The sequence below is a fragment of the Rhinoraja longicauda genome, chromosome 2, assembly GCF_053455715.1.
Source record: "Rhinoraja longicauda isolate Sanriku21f chromosome 2, sRhiLon1.1, whole genome shotgun sequence".
Classification (NCBI taxonomy): Eukaryota; Metazoa; Chordata; class Chondrichthyes; order Rajiformes; family Arhynchobatidae; genus Rhinoraja; species Rhinoraja longicauda.
Window position 1 is genome coordinate 97,690,552 of NC_135954.1, and position 18,323 is coordinate 97,708,874.

At 38.1% G+C, this 18,323-nt stretch overlaps 1 protein-coding gene across 4 annotated transcripts in view; it reads right to left on the reverse strand.

The window, feature by feature from the left end:
• Window positions 1-3,770: 3,770 nt before the first annotated feature.
• The window catches only part of lmbr1 (limb development membrane protein 1), a 147,201-nt gene continuing 132,648 nt past the window's right edge, over window positions 3,771-18,323 (reverse strand). For all 4 annotated transcript variants that reach the window (XM_078424807.1, XM_078424816.1, XM_078424831.1 and 1 more), the window contains 2 exons: window positions 8,959-9,120; window positions 3,771-7,601 (listed from right to left, as the gene is read on the reverse strand). In XM_078424807.1, coding sequence (XP_078280933.1) covers window positions 7,516-7,601; window positions 8,959-9,120 — 248 coding nt within the window. In that variant the 3' untranslated portion in view covers window positions 3,771-7,515. The remainder of the gene's footprint in view (window positions 7,602-8,958; window positions 9,121-18,323) is intronic.

Genomic DNA, 18,323 nt, shown 5'->3' on the forward strand with positions numbered 1-18,323 from the left:
CTGAACAGTTGATGTATACCCCACTCACTCCCTTCCACTCAAAGCAGCGCCCGTTCCCATGTTCCCTTTAAACTTACCCCTATGGCCACCTGCACATCATTTTTTTTTTTTTAATCCTCGAAATTCCAGCAAGTGCCCAAAATTTGCAAGGATGAACCCCATATTCATACATACAATTGAGGCAAAATCTATAGTCACACAAGGAACTGCAGGTGCTGGAATCTTCAGCCAAAGACAAAATGCTGGAGTCAAAAGCAAATATCACTAAGCTCCTCCAGCACTTTGTATTTTACTGTTTGATCATACATATATGCTGAACCTTTGCTGTGATTGTATTATCAAGTCCATCATTTTGCATCAACCAGCATTGGAGCTATCCAGCAATTACTGACCATTTATGGAGAACTTAGCTGTCTTTTTCAGCTCATGGCAAAGATACAATAATTAACTTCAGGCGTAAAAATTTAAAAGGTCACTCATCATTCCAGGACAAATTGTAAGTCTGTATCTCTTACTTCTGTAAATGCAGCGCTATCTTTAAATAAATGCTTTTAGCATGCACCTTAGGAAATCAAGAATAGGAAGCTCTGGTTTGGAACCTCTTGGTTTTCAACCAGGTGGAACCTCCAAATGGAAATAAGAGGCACTTTTGACTGGATCGTAAATGAGACATTACATGGCCAATTTGCACAATGCTGTTTTGTGTAGTTCTAAGCATACAATTCAAGTGTTGCATTTTTCTACATACTTTGACAAATAGCATAAATTTGGAAATACACATTGAACAGGTAATTGAATTTATTGTAAACATAGGAGTCACAATGTAAGCTTTTATTACAAACTATTTTACAAAATAAACTATAAACATAATATAGGTACAATGTTGATGATACATTCTCAGTTCCAATAATGAAACAATACTAACATGCAATATGTCAATAACTTGAACACACAGGGTCTGTATTCTAGATAACATAACTAAAGCCCACTTAATGAATTGGCAGCTACTGGCTTGTCACTTCTTTAAGTTACATCCCAATATATTCTGCAAGAGAATAAGGCAAACAATGTGTAAGAAATCCAGTTATAAAAGTGTTCTATTGATATGAGCACTATTGGGCAAGCAGTATTTGAGTGTCATAGGAAATAGCAACTCAGAATATGAAAGACCAAAAATGTTAAAACTAAACAATTACTTACAAATAAACAAACATGACAAGAACAGAACTGATTTTGAAAATGATGACCTAATTAAGAAAAGAAAAAAGATTGCAATAACTACGATGTTCTTTTTGGCTATCTCCATTTGGAAAAGTCACCATTTTCCTCGGCATTCTTTTTAGAATATGTGAATTCTAAGGCATGCACATGGTATCCATGGATCTTTAATTCACTACTAATTTGTAAGCCGTAGAGAATTGTTCAGACAGCTACCAACATGTTTTAAACAAACCTCGGGAAAGGCAGCACGATTCTATACGAGGACGAGCGTAGCTTTTGCATAAAGAACATTTAATAATGCTAATTTAATAATCACATTTCAGAAGCGTGCACAATACTTTCCACTTCCCACAAGAGTGATCCCTTTGCTCCTTGAATTAAGTTATCAAATTAAGGGCACTTGTGTAGAACTACGTTCAGAATGCTTCATTGCAGCAGTTGAGGCTGAATTCAAATTTAGTATGTTTATATGCTACTGATCATCTAACATGGGATTTAACTTGGAATAAAATTAAGTCTTTGGAAGAAAGAAAAAAAATACTGTTAACCTGCTTATAATATACAAACACCTCTAATATAAATTCAAGGGATATAGAGACTTCACTCCTTTGTATGCAAAATATAGCAGAATAAATGAAAATAACTTGCACATCCATTCCAACATAAATTCATAACATTTAACACAGAAATGACCGAAGGACAACACTAACATATAATGTAATAAAAGGAACTTCAGATGCTATACCAAAGATAAACCAAAGGTGCTGGAGTAACTCAGTGGGTCAGGTAGCATCTCTGGTGAAAATGGATAAAATGGTCTGAAGAACAATCCTGACCTGAAATCTCACCTGTCCATTTTCTCCAGGGATGCTGCATGGCCGGCAGAGTTACTCCAGCGCTTTGTTTCTATCTTCGATAAAACTAACATCTTGAATAGCCAACTTGGAAATGTTAGAAAATAATTGCTTTTGGTTTATTTTCAATCAATCTTGTCCCGTATAGTAACATACATTAATCGTCTGTTTTAAACACCCCCCACCCCCCAACCTTGTGCCCAACAACAACAAAATAAAATTTAAAAATGTGTACAGTGGTGACTGCCTGGCATTCATACATTATCACACAATTTGCAAGTCATGAAGAAGAAAATGTATTGCTTGTTTATGGACTTAAATGTCACCATCTGTTTCTTTAACTTGAATAAAAATGTTCAGTATTGCTGCAGAATTCCTATTTAAATAACTAGAATAAGTGTTTTCGAAAGCAATTGCGTACACATGCCGCAGTGAAGCAAACATGGCTCTTTGCAGGGCCATAATTACGACTTCATAGTTGGTAACTAAAAGAAACATGTAGCTGCCAATTCACCACACTGTAATCCTTTGCTCCCAAAATGAATAATGCTCACAAGAGGAAACACTCTAACATGTTGCTTCACAGCACAGTAATCAGAAAGCTTTTCACATTTGAACATGTTGGATTTGTATATACATTTGAAATAAATGAAAAAATATTATTTTTATTTTCCAGTAATCCAACCACAAATAGGTGACAGGTGTCTGTGCACATTGTTACCCTTTACCCAACAGAGATTTTTACTGGCACCACAGAATAGGTCGCACCAAGTTTACTCAAACATAAAATCATCTGTATTTTGCATTTTCTTTTAATTGCAACAGGGCAGGAAAATATTTCTACATGTCAGATCACAGTGCATAAGACAATAAAGATGCAATTTACTATAACAAACTCCATCAATATGTACACAAAATATTCCTACAAAAATATGTGATCAAAAGATAAAAAACTCACAAGAGGTATGAAGAAACAAAATCACAGTGAATTTGTCATTAAAGAAACTCTTTAAAAGGCAAGAAGCTGGGAAACAATTAAACCACTAGTGAAGGCCTTTGTGGGTGCGTCACAAAAATAGGCCTTTTTGGTCGTGTAAATAATAATTGTACATAAAACTATGACTGAGCAAATCTTATTAAACTGGTTTTTATCATCATACCAGGATCTTCTGCATTTGGTAGAAGTGCCAGACGAAACATGCAGGATTTGCTAAGGAAAACTCCAGGAATTAAAACAGAAGTTGTGATGCCTCCAACAAATCTGGCACCTATACTTTTAACTCATCACGGAGCCAGAACCAAAAGTCAGTGATACCAAAACCAGTACTGAAGTAGCTCAACTACTGCAACTTGCTTTTTTACTTCATAGTCACAAAATGATGTTAGTGCAGGGGAATCGAATGTTGGCAGTGAGGCAGTATTTACTTCACTTGGTGCTTTCACACTACTGTCTTTTTAATTCACGTTTGGTGAGAATGACCTCTGGATATCCTCTTAAAAAGTAGCCAGCCTCCATAAACCAGCAGGGCACTGCTGTCTAACACACAGATCCAAAATGCAAACACACTGAAGGGCTCCACCATTTAACTCTTCTTGAACTGATGATGCAAACCTGGTAATAGGTTATCTGTCCATGTTAACGTTGTATATGACCCTATGGTTTCCTAGCATTGCCCGCCCCCCCACCCCCCCCATCACCTGCCCACAGAGAACATGTAACAAAAAGGACAACTGTGTGTCTGCTAACAGACTGCATTCCTCTCACTTTAAAAGTGCCTAAATTTCAATGGATTAACCACTGCTTCTTGCTCCTTTCTCAACAATGTAAAACTTTTCAATGCAAATGAAATATGTATACCATCAGCATGCAACAGGTTATTCTTAAACGGGTGTAAGAAAGCAGTATTTGTAGATTCGAAAAACGTCGAGAGATAGATCAGTTATGAATTCTGACAAGTTAAAGCCATAGCACATCTTCATTTCCACTTTGCTAAAGAGGGCAAATCTAGATTATGGCATCTAGTTAGGTCACACTGGAATCATTTGTACTTTGAACCAAAAAAATAATAATTAATGAGCCTGATGCATGGATGGCCTCACTTTTCCTCAATCATGCTCTGCCATTAAAACTGCTCTAATAAGTAGGATGGATAAAAGTCAGCAGTTGCTGATGATCCTGAAAATGCTTGACACACTCGTTTCATTCCAGCAGTATTGCAGCATTGTATTAGGTTCAGCTCAAGACGAAGCCATCCACCTCTGCACATTTGTATCCAAGTGACATTAACTGGAAGCAGCTTCACGGGCATTTTCTGCAAAGAATGATCACTTCCACACTGACTGGAGACAGCCAGTGGTACAGATAAAGAACAACGAGTGGCAAAGTAAAACAGAACGCAGAGTGTGCAATATATAGTACTATTAGCATTACAGAAAACACTTGGACCAGAAACAATTTAAGTGGAAAAATTAGCTGCCCATCAACACTTAAGTAATAATTAGTCACCACCATGTTGCTGATTCAAAGCTTTCTAATCTTGCAACCTAGCCAAAGTACCACACATGCTTTACTTTCTCCCCCATTCAAGATTACAGTGGAACACATCTTTAAATTTCACATTTTGCTCAAAAGGCCAGACTCAGCTTACCAACGGTCCTATGAGCAGAAATATGCCCTTCACAGTCTACGCTCATGTGGATAGATTGTCAGAGACTGGCGAATAGATCCTTCATTTAGCCATTCTTTCTAATTATTTCCTAACTACGTATTCAGGCTAGAATCTACATGAATGGGTTTATCAAAATGGATCACAGTTAATGTAATCGGAACTAACCTTGATGCAAGGTAATCAAGGTCTGTACAATTCAGAATGTGATCAGCATCTTCAAATAAATGCGAACAGCATACAACTTTCTGGAATGATGCAATACCATTATTTTAAAGCTCAGTTTTCTGACAGACCATGACAAATGCCCTTTATTCCCCACTATGTAAAATATTATTTATTGCCTAACAATAATTTGAGATTTGTTTTAAAAAAAAACCTTTCTTAGACCAAATCAAATTCATCTGCATGGGTAAGAGTGATTAGTATCACAACATAAATTTACTAGTGTTCAGCTCTTCATAGAAAAACACAAAAAAACAATTCCCTGTGTAGGAAGGAACTGCACATGCTGGTTTATGCAGCTGATACACACAAAACGCTGGAGTAACTCAGCTGGTCAGGAAACATCTCTGGAAAAAAGGATCAGGTGATGTTTCAGGTCAGAACCCTTCTGAAAGAGTTCCAACCCAAAATGTCACCTATTCCTTTCTCCAGAGATGTTGCCTGACCTGCTGAGTTACTCCAGCATTTTGTGTCTATCTTCTGAAACAATTCCTTTTTATTTAGATTCTGAAACACAACAAAATTAAGGGGCAACTCAAATAATGGGAATCACATTTTTTTTAAATAGCCTACAATAAGATGTCAAGTGAAATTACTGCAGAATTAAGAACAAATAATCTTGTGGTTATTTAGCACCTTACTTTTCATCTGAGATATCCTGTTCCCTTTATAATTAATGAAGTATTTTTAAGAACAGTTAAGTGGACAACATGTTTACGAGGTGGAATGAAGTGGACAGGAAGTGAATCAAAGGACGTCTCAATTTGCAAATCTGGCCTCAACCCGAATTAACCACCAGTTTAAAGGATATTTTGGGAAGAGAGTTATGTCATATTTTAAATATTGGTGAACTCATTCCTCTCCCTCTACCATCCCTTCAGCCCCCCCCCCCCAAGTGTATTGGTAAACTTACAAATTAAATCAGTATATTTTTTCTCTAACATTAGGATCAGACGATCATAAATCACCACATTGTTTATAGATCTTAAAGTTAATTTCAAATAATAATGGTTTAGAAGGGCATTAAATAATCTTTGCAGAAACAAGGAACTGCAGGTAGAGGCAAAATGCTGGTGTAACTCAGTGGGTCAGGCAGTATCTCTGGAAAAAGGCAGTCTCAAGAAGAGTTTCAACGCAAAACGTCACCTATTGCTTTTCTCCAGAGATGCTGCCTGACCCGCTGAGTTTTGTGTCTATCTTTGGTGTAAACCAACATCTGCAGTTCCTTCCTCTGTAAGGAACTGTAGATACAGGTTAATACAAAAAAGGACACAAATTGCACGAGGTACTCAGCAGATCAGGCAGTATCTCTGGAGAACATTGATCCATGTTCTCCAGAGGTGCTGCCTGACCTGTTGAATTACTCTTGCACTCCATGTACTATTAAGTAATCCTGGATGTTTTTTCTACTCGACAGTGCACAGAAATGGGAGTGAACCAGGAATCCATTGGTTACAGGAAAGACTGTAGGAGCAGATTTCAGTTTGTAACCAGCTGATCACTTCACATGGTGCCCAGTCATATAATTTGACAGCAAATTCACATCTCCTCATGCAGTTTTCTCCATCACAATGGTTTAATATTGCCATGCAACAGCAAAATGTGTTGCACTGAATTTTCTAAGATACCAAGACAATAAATAACTATCATTGGTACAAGGGAATTATAAACTTAAAAGTAATACTTCAAACAGATGAATACAAATTTCTAGCTGACCCATAAACCAGAATGGAAAAGCCAGCAGAATCTGCACAGCAACCAACTGGTACCTGGATTGCTTTGAATTTGCAAGGACTCAGCTTTGCAATTGCTGGCATAAAAGGACATTTACTTAATACCTATCCTAATGCTGTTTGGGTTTTATTAGCCAATAAATCCACCACCTATTTTTGTGTTTTGTAATGGAAGATTGAAAACAGATTGTTTTAATATGATAGAAGAATGGAGGCAACAATCTAAACAGATTTTCTTTCTGCTAAAGCTTATACTGCTGTATTGAGCTAGAGAATGTGAACGGGACCAGAATTAGCACAGAGTCTAGGTTGGATCAGCTGAAATATTATAGATTCTGTTCTAAAGCAGTAAATGGCAACGGCTCCACAATATCAACAGAACAGCCGGAATTCCAAGGATCTCTGAAAGAGCACATTTGTTGTAAAGACATTTCCAGAAGCGGTCCAGGAGCTGGTTACACTAGTGTTTCAGTGACAGACAGACAGACCAATCATTCCCGAAAGGATCCCAGATCGTAATAGGATGATTTGTGGTGGTTACTCTGAATGCTGCATCACAGTCCAAGCCAAACATATTCAGCAGTATTCAGAATCTGATGGCAAAGCAGGGAGTCCCAAACATTTACTTCCTGCGCATGTCCTAGTTTGAATTTTCTCACAACTGAACCCTTCCTTGATTCTTCATAGCAGCTGAAAATAAATGACAATTAAGACTCAAGATGGGTGGAGTGGAATGTTATACAGCTGAATCCTTTGCTTCCCCCTCCCTCCTCTATGCACACTTAAAATTGTCTTTAGGTTGCCAGATATCGCATCTCAGAACGATTTTTGATGTCCATTTGCAGAATGCAGGACCTTCTCTGTATCATGCGTCCTATTTGAAAGATGTAAATTATTCAGACCTAGAGAAAAAGAAAAAGAAATTCAAGAAATTTAAGTTTCATCTCTGATGTACGACTATTAATCCCGCATTTCAAGTTAATTGCTAAAGAAAGTTATGCTCACTATTTTGGAAAGTTTAAAAAGCATTGTGCAAACATTCACATCATATGGAACAAGACACAATAACCTTTTCATAATTAAATATTGTAGTTAAATATTTCATAGACAATATTGCAGATGCTGTAAATCTGAAATAAGTCTCAGCACGTCAAGCAGTGAAAGGCCTGGATAGAGTGGATGTGGAGAGGATGTTTCCACGACCGGGAGAGTCTAAGACCAGAGGCCATAGCCTCAGAATAAAAGGACATACCTTTAGAAAGGAGATGAGGAGCAAATTCTTTAGTCAGAGGGTGGCGAATCTGTGCAATTCATTGCCACAAACGCTTGTGGTCAAGTCATATTTTTATAGCGCAGTTTACAGATCCTTGATTAGTAAGGGTGTCAGGGGTTATGGTGGAAGAATGGGGTCGAGAGGGAAAGATACATCAGCCATGATTAAATGGTGGAGTAGGCTTGATGGGCCGAAGAGCCGAATTCTGCTCCCATAGCAGATGAGAAGATGGCGAATGGAAGAGACTTGACATTTCAGTTCAAAGGTGGAAAGCATGAAAGATGTAATGAGGTATAAGCAAAAAATACCTCAGAGGGTGTGAAGGGTCATAGAAGATATTGGTTGGCAGCAAGGGAGATCATAGATCACGCCATAGAATATAGTGCAGGGAGTCTTCGGACAACTTTGTAAAACAATTTGTTAGGTCACATCTGAAGTATTATGTGCAGTTCTCGTCACACACAATAGGAAGGACATGATTGCACTGGAAAGGGTGCAGAGGTGATTGGCTAGATTGATGGAAACTGGTTTAGGATCCTGAAAATTTGCAGTATAATTGCATAATTGTACACTAACTCCCAAGGCCAGAAAGTACTTAAACCTTTCCAGAGGTTATGAGCCAAAAGTATAAATCTTTATAAACCACTGCAAAGCTTCATTTTACAGTTGTACATGGACTTCAAACTGATTTTGCAACTTTGAGAAAGTAGTTCATTGTCTTCCTTCTAACATTAATCGCTCAAGCAACAATAATCCTTCATGACCACGTACTGCATTGGAAGTTCACCACATGGGCAAAAGGAACTTGACTCAAGCACTAACTTACATCATCCAGATTGTTCAATAACAACATTTAAAAGTGTGAATCATTTAATGCCAAGTACAGATACAAGTATCAAAATATAATACCAAGTCAGAAAATTCAAGAGTTAAGCTACTTTGCATTCATATTGGATCTGGAAGAATGAATAGAAGTTGTCCCTTACCTAAAGCTTGAAGCAGTTCTTCTCTTACAGCAGATGTAAATTTTCTAATCAGGCATAGAGTTGTCACCACAGCAAATAACAGATTGTATGAGACTACAATGTAAAAGTTGCCAAGCCAATTAAACCTTCCAAAATCTCCAAGTAGGTCAAATCTGGTGATTCCTGTTAAAACAAAAACATATGTTAAAGATTAAGGAGAATCCTGAGACATTGAGTATGCTGACCTGCAATGCCCGTACACTAACACAATCCTTGACACACTAGGGACAATTTACAACTTTACCAAGCCAATTAGCCTACAAACCTGGAAGTCTTTGTAATGTGGGAGGAAACCGGAACACCCGGAGAAAATCCATGCGGTCACAGGGAGAACATACAAACTCGATACAGACAGCACCCGTAGTCAGGATCAAACCTGGGTCTCTGGAGCTGTGGGGCAGCAACTCAATGGCTGTGCCACCCACTGGTGGTGCTGGGTGCCGTACAACATGGTGGCATATCAATCAAAGTGAATTAATAAGAGTGTCAAAAGTGACAGGGAAAAGGTTGGAGAATGGGCTTGAGGGAAAAATAGATCATCCACGATAGAATGGCGAAGTAGATTTAATAGGCCGAATGGTCTAAATCTGCTCCTGTATCTTATGGAATCAAGTTGGGACATTGTGTTGTAGCTGTACAAGACATGGGTAAGGCCGCACTTGGGAGTATCGTGTTCAATTTTGGTCACACGGTAATTGGAAAGTTGCTATTAAGTTGGACGAGTACATTAAATATATACAAGGATGTTGCCAGGACTCGAGGGACTTAATTAATGGGAGAGGCTGGTCAGGCTACGAATGCAAGGGACCAAGGGGTGTATTAATTTATGAGGGGCATAGATATAATGAGTGAACACAGTAATTCCCCCATCCGCCCAGAGTTGGGTACCAACTAGAGGGCACAGGCACAAAGGTGAGAGAGGATTTAATGTGAACTCAAGACATCAGAGGATGGCGAGTATTTGGAATGAGCTTCCATAGAGGTAGGGTTAATAACTTTTAAAAGACATTTGGACAGGTTCACAGATAGCAAAGATTTAGAGCAATAATAATCAAATGTGGGGAAATGGAACTCGTTTTTATGAGCATTGGCATGGATGCATTGGCCGAAGGGCCTGTTTCCATGCTGTGTAACTGATTCTAAAGATCAAAGAGATTTCACACAAAGAATGGAGCAAATCACTGACAGACTCCCTGATAAAATTACACATTTCTGCATATAGAAAAAATATCATGTGTCAGGTATAACGCAGGTAACAATTAGAAGGCTGCACTCGAGCGTATATTTGACATTTACATCATTAATGAAAAAAAATTGACAAACGCTATGCACTGGGAACTCCTGCTCTTGAAAATGGCAATTGCAATCCAAAGGCATTAACAAAAAGGCACATTTATTGGGACAAGCAGCATCTATGGAGGAAAAACCTCCACATCTGGCCTCTCCTCTCACTAATTACCACCTTCCCTCCCATACATTGCTGCTACAATCTTTGTTTCCTCTCAGTGCTGATGTACCACCTCAACCAGAAAAAAATAATATTTTTGCCTCTGATCTTTGCCGTGCGATCTGCTCGGTTCTTCCAGCATTATGTTTATATTCCAGACTCCAGTGTCAGCAATATCTGACATCTTAATGGCCGACACGGTGGCACAGCGATAGAGTTGCGGACTTACAGCACCAGAAACCCAGTTTCAATCCTTACTATAGGTGATAGACACAAAAAGCTGGAATAACTCAGACCCGAAACGTCACCTATTCCCTTTCTCCAGAGATGCTGTCTGACCCGCTGAGTTACTCCAGCATTTTGTGTCCATCTTCAATTTAAACCAGCATCTGCTGCTCCTTCCTATGCACTGACTATGGGGGAATGTCTGTACGGAGTTTGTATGTTCTCCCTGTGATCGAGTGAGTTTTCCCCCAGGTGTTATGATTTCCACCCTCACTCCAAAGATGGACAGGTTTGTAGATTAATTGGCTTTGATAAAAAATGTAAATTATCCTTAGTGCGAAGGATAGTGCTTGTGTACGGGGGTAATTGCTGGACTCGGTGGGCCGAAGGGCTTGTATCTCTAAGCTAAATTAAACTAATGCACATTTACTCCCTCCCAGCCACCCTGTAACATTTAGCCTCATTAACAGGAACAGAATTAGACATTTTTGCCATCTAACAGGCTAGCAATGAACATGATGCCACTTGTTTAGAGCTGCAACCCAAGGCAAAATTCCACCACACAATGAAGCATCACTTCACAATGCTTCAGTAAGTTTTTTATTCCTCATTTTGCTGCAATTCAAAATTATAGGTATTGATATCGATAGTAACATGTAACAAAATAGTGAAAAGGCTGTTTTGCATGCTAAGCAGGCAAATTAAACCATACTCAAGTACAATCAAAGGTATTTATTCACAAAATACTGGAGTAACTCAGCAGGTCAGGCAGCATCTCGGGAGAGAAGGAATGGGTGACGTCTCGGGTCGAGACCCTTCTTCAGACTGATGTCAGGGGGTCGGGACAAAGGAAGGATATAGGTGGAGACAGGAAGATAGAGGGAGATCTGGGAAGGAGGAGGGGAAGAGAAGGACAGAGGAACCGACAAACTATCTAAAGTTGAATGGTCGTAGAGTAGGCGGGCAGGAGAAATCACAGAGGGGGAGCAGCGAGAGAGCATGCTGCTAAACGTCATAGAGTAGGAGGGCAGGAGAAATCACAGAGATGGTCGTAGAGTAGGAGGGCAGGAGAAATCACAGAGGGGTTCCTCTGAAGAAGGGTCCTGAAAAGTTCAGGTCAATCACTCTTCAAAATAGCTGGATAGTGAGAAAACAAGTGTGACTTAATACAAGGAGAGGTGGAGAGAAAAATGTTGGTAACAGGATAAAGACAAAGATTGTAATGGCCACGTAATTACTACTGGCATCCGCAGTTAGAGAAGAAAAATATACACACCTCGACTGAAAATCGGCTGATAATCTGAAATAGATAGGGATGCTTATAATAACTGATTCTACCGGCAAGAACTCTGGGAGAGAGAAGAAATTAGTTCATTTAAAAGTGAGTGGCCTTGCATCAGAATAGGCCGGTTCTGGCACATATCGTAAAGCTGCCTGATGTCGTGAAGAGGTCTTTCTGATATTTGCTGAGGCTGAAGACGAGATGCTGCTCCTCAAGATGACATTGGGCGACACTGCACAGTGCAGAAGTGAGCAAGCAAATTAAAATGACAGGCAAGGGGAGACAAAGGGGATTACCCTTGTGGATACTGGACATGAACAAAACCCAAATCAATATCCCAAAATAACTAAAAAGTTCATAGAAAGACCCAGAATCCTGTGCATAAACAACATGAGTTTTTTTTAACAATGAGGCAGACTTCTTTCATAAAACAGAACAGCTGATTCTGGGTTTGTACAATAATCTTTCAAGAGTTCATTCTTCTACATCTTCAAAAGTGACAGATGGGAAAAGAAAGCTCTCATAAGCCATAGATCTATTACTTGGCACAGCTTAAACCAACACTGAATTTAAAAAAATTAAGATGCGATTTTGGAATAAAGCCAACATTAAAAAAATTGCTGGCATTTGATATTACTATATTAAAGGCTTAATGATACCTCGATTCCAATATATCAATTGGATGGATTACTAATTGAATTTAAAATATATTAGTCCCACATTCATAAAATACCTGTTCAATATTCTTCCAGTCATAATATTATAGACACTAAAGCTTCATAAACTGAGCATAGTTAAGAATAGTTGTTTTAAGCTCTGAAAAACTACCGCATTTCCCAAACAATGTGGCCCATTAAGCATATTTTCCTAAAGTGCAATGAATAATTGTGGGCGTTAAGGTGCATTTACAAGAGTGCCAAATACTTTGCCATTATGTAGCAACAGTCAAAAATTGTTAGGTTAGTCAAAAAGAATTTTAAAAAATAGCAAAACAACCAAAAGCTGCTGATAAAATTATTTTGCGTTAATGATATATCCATACTGCTGCACACACAATACAAGTAGTGGCACGGTGGTACAGCGGTAGAATTGATGCCTTACAGTGCCAGAGACCTGGGTTCGATCCTGACTATGGGCGCTGTCTGAATGGAGTTTGTACGCCCCCTGTGACCTGTGTGGGCTTTCTCCGGGGCCCCGGTTTACTTCCACTCTCCAAAGACGTACAGGTTTGTAGGCTAATTGGCTTGGTAGAAAATATAGTAAAAATTGTCCCTAGTGCGTGTAGGATAGTGTTAGTGTGCGGGGATTGTTGGTCGGCAAGTACTCGGTGGGCCAAAATGTTGCTACTTGCATGTTTTAGCTTTAAAACTACGGCAAGCAACCACGCCATAAATTGTAAACCCACATTGACATGTACACATTTGTACATTTTTTAACAATCTCAAAAGGATCTGTGGATAAAGACATTTCTCCCTTGATTCAATTCAAACGTTACATTGTCACCTCCAATTGTGCTTCCACCCGACAGCGGGCTCTTCTACCACAACCAGTTCACGGAGATGCTTTGTAGATTGCTTCGCAGGCAAATCAGAGATCAGTGCATGATCAAGTGAACTGTCAGTTCTTGGCACATCACCAAGCATATCGGCTAAGGGGAGAGGCTTTTCATCATGACTGCCTTGAAGTGTTGGCTGCTGCTGGGACTTGAACTCAATGACAAAGCTCCAAGGCAAATGTTAAACCTAGCACCAAAAGATCAAGATGAGCCAATATCTTAGAGCATTCTGATGAGTGAAGAGTGTCCATTTTGTCACACTGAAGTGTGCATGACTGATTACATTTCAGCCAGAGAAAGACTACCACATTATGTGCCTGAAAATATGGTAATTAGAAGGTGAATGTTCAAAAATTCTCATTGTGCACAATAGTATCTATTGCCAGCAATCTATTTGAACTAGTGAAATGAAGCCACATTTGTTTTAGAGAAGTTGAATTTTCCAAGTTTTTTGTGCTTATTAAGTCTTTAATCACGAGGAAAGTACATAGGGCGAGTGAGTGTCAAACAGCCGAGAGTCCACATCCATCCGATGAGTTTAAAGAATCACTGTCTGCAACAGTTTGTTATTTTTACTCTTTAAAAGGGAATAGAGAAACTATTGGTTAAATAGATACAGTGCCCTCCATAATGTTTGGGACATAGACTCACCATTAATTTATTTGCCTCTGTACGCCACAATTTGAGATTTGTAATAGAAATCACGTGGTTAAAGTGCACATTGTTAGATTTTTTTTAAAGGGTATTTTTATACATTTTGGTTTCACCATGTAGAAATTACAGCTGTGTAAAAACATAGTCCCCCCATTTCTGGGCACCATAATGTTTGGGACACATGGCTTCACAGGTATTTGTAATCGCTCAGGTGTGTTTAAATGCCTCCTTAATGCAGGTCTAAGAGAGCTCCCAGCACCTAGTCTTTGCTTCAGACTAGGAGGGATAATAGCCAAACATAGGCAAATGGATTAGCATCAATAGATATCTTGGTCAGCATGGATGATCCGGATCAAAGGGCCCAATTCTATGCTGTACAACCTTAAAACTCCACAAATGAATGTACCAAAATGGTACAACGAAGAAAGGATAGCTTGTACTGTGGCAATTCTGGCTATGACCACAAAATCCAGAAATTGTGTGAAACCATTTCACCCAACTTGTTGATACTGAAGATACTATAATTGTCAATTCATAACTCATTTGCTGAAACTTCAAAATCTTTTTGCTGTATGACATGCAATAGTTAAATAGTTTAATGATAAAATGACAAATTACATAACCAATTACTTCTTTTTTTAAAAAGTCACAGCTTTTGGCAGATCAAACAAAATTACCTCAGACAGATTTGGTTAGATGGAATTTAAACACAATATTAATTTTGAAGTTGGGAAATTGAGAATATATTCGCCCAGGTTCAAACAAGAGAGACAAAATAAAAGAGAAATCCTGGTTAGATTGGATTTTATAAAAGACTCAACTATTCATCGCTCATAGATCTGAAAACTACAGATTAGAACTCAAAGCTGCAAAGTTCATATTTGATTAAATGTTCATGTTTCATTAAACCTTTAGTGAAACATGTGCCAAGGAATAAGAGTGCTCATAAAGAATGTAGGGAAAGTAAATGCTCAAAGATTGAAAGTGTATTCCAGTATAAAATAGATAATATCCTTTGAATATTGTTTTAAAATGAAAGCATTTCTGAATGCCAACCCATTAAGCGCAGAAGGAAACTTTCTCGGCACTATTCCTTCATAAACCAGACAATCAAATGGTGATACAAGGACGAAGCTATTTCCATGTTTCAAAAAGGTCCTTTTCAAACACAATCTGTTATAGCAGGATAACAGTTCTTTTGAAAATTTCACAAGGAAATTTAGAGAATGCATACAAAATTGCAACTGAGAGCATTCTCCAGGCACCAAAGAGAAACTATTCCAAAGTTTTGGAAGGCTGTTTGCTTTAAGTGATAGATTTGGAAAGGTTGAGTTCATTAAAAAGAGCGGATCTCAAATTCATGCAATGGAAATTGAAGCAAGGAACTCTTTGTTCTAAAGGTTGGGGTTGAAATTGGCATTCATGAAATTCATAACTGATATGGGCTGACAGGAAAAGGAGAACTATTTTTCCGAAGTGTGCTTAGATTGGGATCTTTGACACAAGGTAATTAAATAAAGATAAATTCAATGCAGGACACAAGTCAGCCAACACTTCCTTTGTAAAGGATAGGCACAAAATGCTGGAGTAACTCAGCGGAAAGTTAAGATTTGGAAGCAGGCCCTTTGGTCCACTGCATCCATGCTGACCATCAACGATCTATTAACACTTATTCTGTTAAGCCATTCTTTTTACTCTCCCCACATTGTCATCAATTGCCCCCCTGATTCTACCACTCTCCTACAAACTGGAGTCATTTTACTGTGGCCAATTATTTGCCACTGACCAACAGAAAAAGAAACGCAATTTGTTTTCATCCTCATGTACGGGCACGCAGTTTTCATTTTACAAAGGGTTCTGCAGCATCGTTGCGCCAATCAGCCTGGCGAATGCAGCGATTCAACCCCATGTAGAAGGGATCAGCCATGACCTCGTTCCTCAATTTGCCCATTACATTACAAGGTTTCTCAAAAGCTTTTCCCAAAATTTCAATTAATTGTCATTAAAAACTAGTACTGTTTATATAATGTATTTGTTGCTGCGGGATATAAATAATCCTCCTTCATCACTACTGTTGTGTGCAGATGTGGCAAAGAGTGACAGTGAAACCAGATGTCAAAATGAAAGGAAACTATTACATTGACAAAAGGAAATACTCTGATGTTATGTGATTAAATCATTGAACCCAAACAACAAATAAAGAATTTTCTGAAAGTGCTGGGAAATGCACCTGCAAAAAGTTCCATCTCCAGTTAATTGATTTTTTTTTTCACCCGCTGAAGAATTTCTTTTAAACTGTGAATTAAGAAATTTTCTTCAGCAACAACTCAAGCGCACTGGCAGAGAATAAAGGTGAGGGGTGAAGTGTATCAAATGTTACACACTGGAAAAGATCACATGTTTGCAAAGTGGATGGAAATGTTTCAATAGAACAATGCATTACTTATGATCAAACATTCATGTCCTTGTCATTGCATCTTGGATAATGATATCCATGATAACAATAATACCGCATTATGAGAGTCGAGGAATTTGAATGTATTTGAAAAAAAAAGTCATGACATGACATGATGTTCAAACATCAAACTCTTCTGATGGGGGAAACATATCTTTGTGGCATTTGCCCCAATCCTCACCTTTCAAAGCTGCTAACATAAAATATGGTTCAGAAACAATTCTACTTTTAACCTGTCGTGGATTTAATTAAGGAATAAAATGGCAGAGGGAAATACTTCATGTTACCGCTTCTATGTGCAAGCTAAAAGAAATAAAAGAGCTTCAGGCTTTTAGAATTTAATGAAAGGGGTCATTAAAATAAATTAGTGTTTGGAATAAATCTACTGGAGACAACGTGTTGCTTCTTCTTTGGATGATTTACTTAAAATAAATGGTGGGATATATTTAATTAATTCCATAATCCACCAGATTTAGTAGAGAAGATTGGGTCAGGAGAAAGCTACAATGATTTGTCCACTATGCTCTATGCGAGCAGAGTTCCCTGCTGGGAATGCAGTCCTTATATCCTAATTATATCAGTCATGAACACATGCCTGTGGAAAAGTAAATGGAAACATTTGATAAGCTGCTGAAGGGCTATAAAACAAACACATGGGACTGCTCTATTTTGATGAGTTGGGTGGAAGATAATAAAAGAGGATTTAACAAATAAAAGACCCGGCATGCCACTCATGTTATTAATTACCGGGTAAATTACATTGCTAGAAATGGCAATCAGAATACTACAGCAATATTCCACACCCACAAAATCTCTGACCACAAATATCCAAGATTAATCCATTATAAGAATCAGCATCAGCACCTAAAAACAATAATACCAATATATTTTAACGTACTAGCATTATTTAGAAGGCACTTTCTTTTGAGCAACAGTAAGGAGGCAGTTAATACTGTGCCTTTTTTTTCTCCTTTTTTGCACTTTTTGTTTTCAAACAAAAAATTGCCCTTTACACTTGAAGATTGTGGTTTACCTGCATCTCAATCCATTCACTATCCTCAATATCGATGAATAATAAAAATCTATCGATTCATTCTTCAATTGCCCCATTACTTTGTAAATAAAAATATTGTCTGATCAGCAGCTGCCCTGCTACAATTTGAAGAGCAAGCGTTATTTCTAGCTAATATTTCTTCCTAATCCAACATGGCTAATACAGACCTGCCAACATTTGATTTTACAAATTCAGAATTTATGTCCAAAATTCAGAATTTTACATCAAAATTCATAATATGGAGCGTAATGCAAGTTATCAGCAAAAAACGTATGCACGCAAAATGCGCATACACGTTGCGCTACATTCATGTGTGAAAAACAATTATTATTTCCAACAGTCTGTAGTTCTTGGACTACATGTACAATGTCAGGCCTATCATGAGTATATTCTGCTATTTATAGAAAGGTTATTTAACAGAAATACTTTTTACAGCACAAAGAAAAACTTGTTTTGTTTTGTTTTTTCTATTTTGCTTTTTCCTTACACATCCCAATTCTCTTGGTATTAAATAAAAGAACAATGGTCATAAAATGTATGACAAAGTTATGAAGAAAGAGTGTCATTTAAAGCTGCATAGACCTAATATTGAAGACATACTTGCTCCAGTGGTCTTCAACTCCAAATCACAACGGTCCATGTCCCCCTCCCCCC